Source organism: Fulmarus glacialis, unplaced genomic scaffold (genome assembly GCF_000690835.1).
Source record: "Fulmarus glacialis isolate BGI_N327 unplaced genomic scaffold, ASM69083v1 scaffold19688, whole genome shotgun sequence".
NCBI classification, from domain to species: Eukaryota; Metazoa; Chordata; class Aves; order Procellariiformes; family Procellariidae; genus Fulmarus; species Fulmarus glacialis.
In genome coordinates, this window is record NW_009226544.1 from 1,558 (window position 1) to 2,487 (window position 930).

General features: G+C 62.4%; 1 protein-coding gene across 1 annotated transcript in view; it reads left to right on the forward strand.

The window, feature by feature from the left end:
• GFAP (glial fibrillary acidic protein) overlaps positions 1-930 on the forward strand; it is a gene marked incomplete at its 5' end in the record, with an annotated part of 2,841 nt that overhangs the window by 1,553 nt on the left and 358 nt on the right. The window contains 2 exons of the mRNA XM_009582847.1: positions 11-69; positions 283-326. Coding sequence (XP_009581142.1) covers positions 11-69; positions 283-326 — 103 coding nt within the window. The remainder of the gene's footprint in view (positions 1-10; positions 70-282; positions 327-930) is intronic.

Here is a 930-nt window from a genome sequence, read left to right on the forward strand (position 1 = left end):
CAACGCCAAGCGGGCCCTCGACATTGAGATCGCCACGTACCGCAAGCTGCTGGAGGGCGAGGAGAGCAGGTGATGGCAGAGCGGGGGCTCCATCCTGCCCCTCTCCCCCTCCCGGCCATGTCCCAAACCATCCCCAAGTCCTCGTGGTCCCTCTGGGGTGTCCAACCTGCTGGGGGACCATCCTCCAGCCCTCCTGCCCCAGCCCTGGGCAGGGCTGAGCTAGTGTATGGGTGGGCGGCCGGACCTCAATGCTCTTCCCAACACCCCCCATCACTCCTGCAGGATCACCATCCCCATGCAGAGCTTCTCCAACCTGCAGATCCGAGGTGAGGCCGTGGCCACGCGTGGGTGAGGGGGCTGGGATGGTGGCCCCCGCTCCTGGGAGGAGGTGCCATCTCGGCTGTCCCTGCCCCATCCAGAGGGACTGGGAGGTTTTCCTCCAAATCTCAAGGAACCAGGACTCCTGGGTTCTCCCAAGATGGGGGGAGGAGTGTGCTATGGCCACATCCCCAAAGCCGAGCATGTCCTTAGGCAAGGCATGGTCCAGATGCAATGGCCAATGATGTCCTTAAGACTGACCACATCACCAAGTCCCTAGAGCCAACCACACCCCAAGGCCAGTTGTGTCCCCAGTGCCAACTGTGTCCCCAAGGACAACCCTGTCCCCAAGCCCAATTACATCCCAAAGCCACCCATGTCCCCATGACCAGCCACGTGCCCAAGGCCAATCATGTCCACAGTGCCAACTGTGTCGCCAAGGCTAATCACTTCCCAAAGCCAGCCACATCCCCAAGGCCAACCACATCCCCCAGGCCAACCACGTCCCCAACCACATCCCCAAGGCCAACCACGTCCCTGAGGCTGGTCATGTCCCCAGGGCCACTGTCTCCCATGGTTCAGGGACCCCCTGAACTCAAGCGTGGCTGGAGG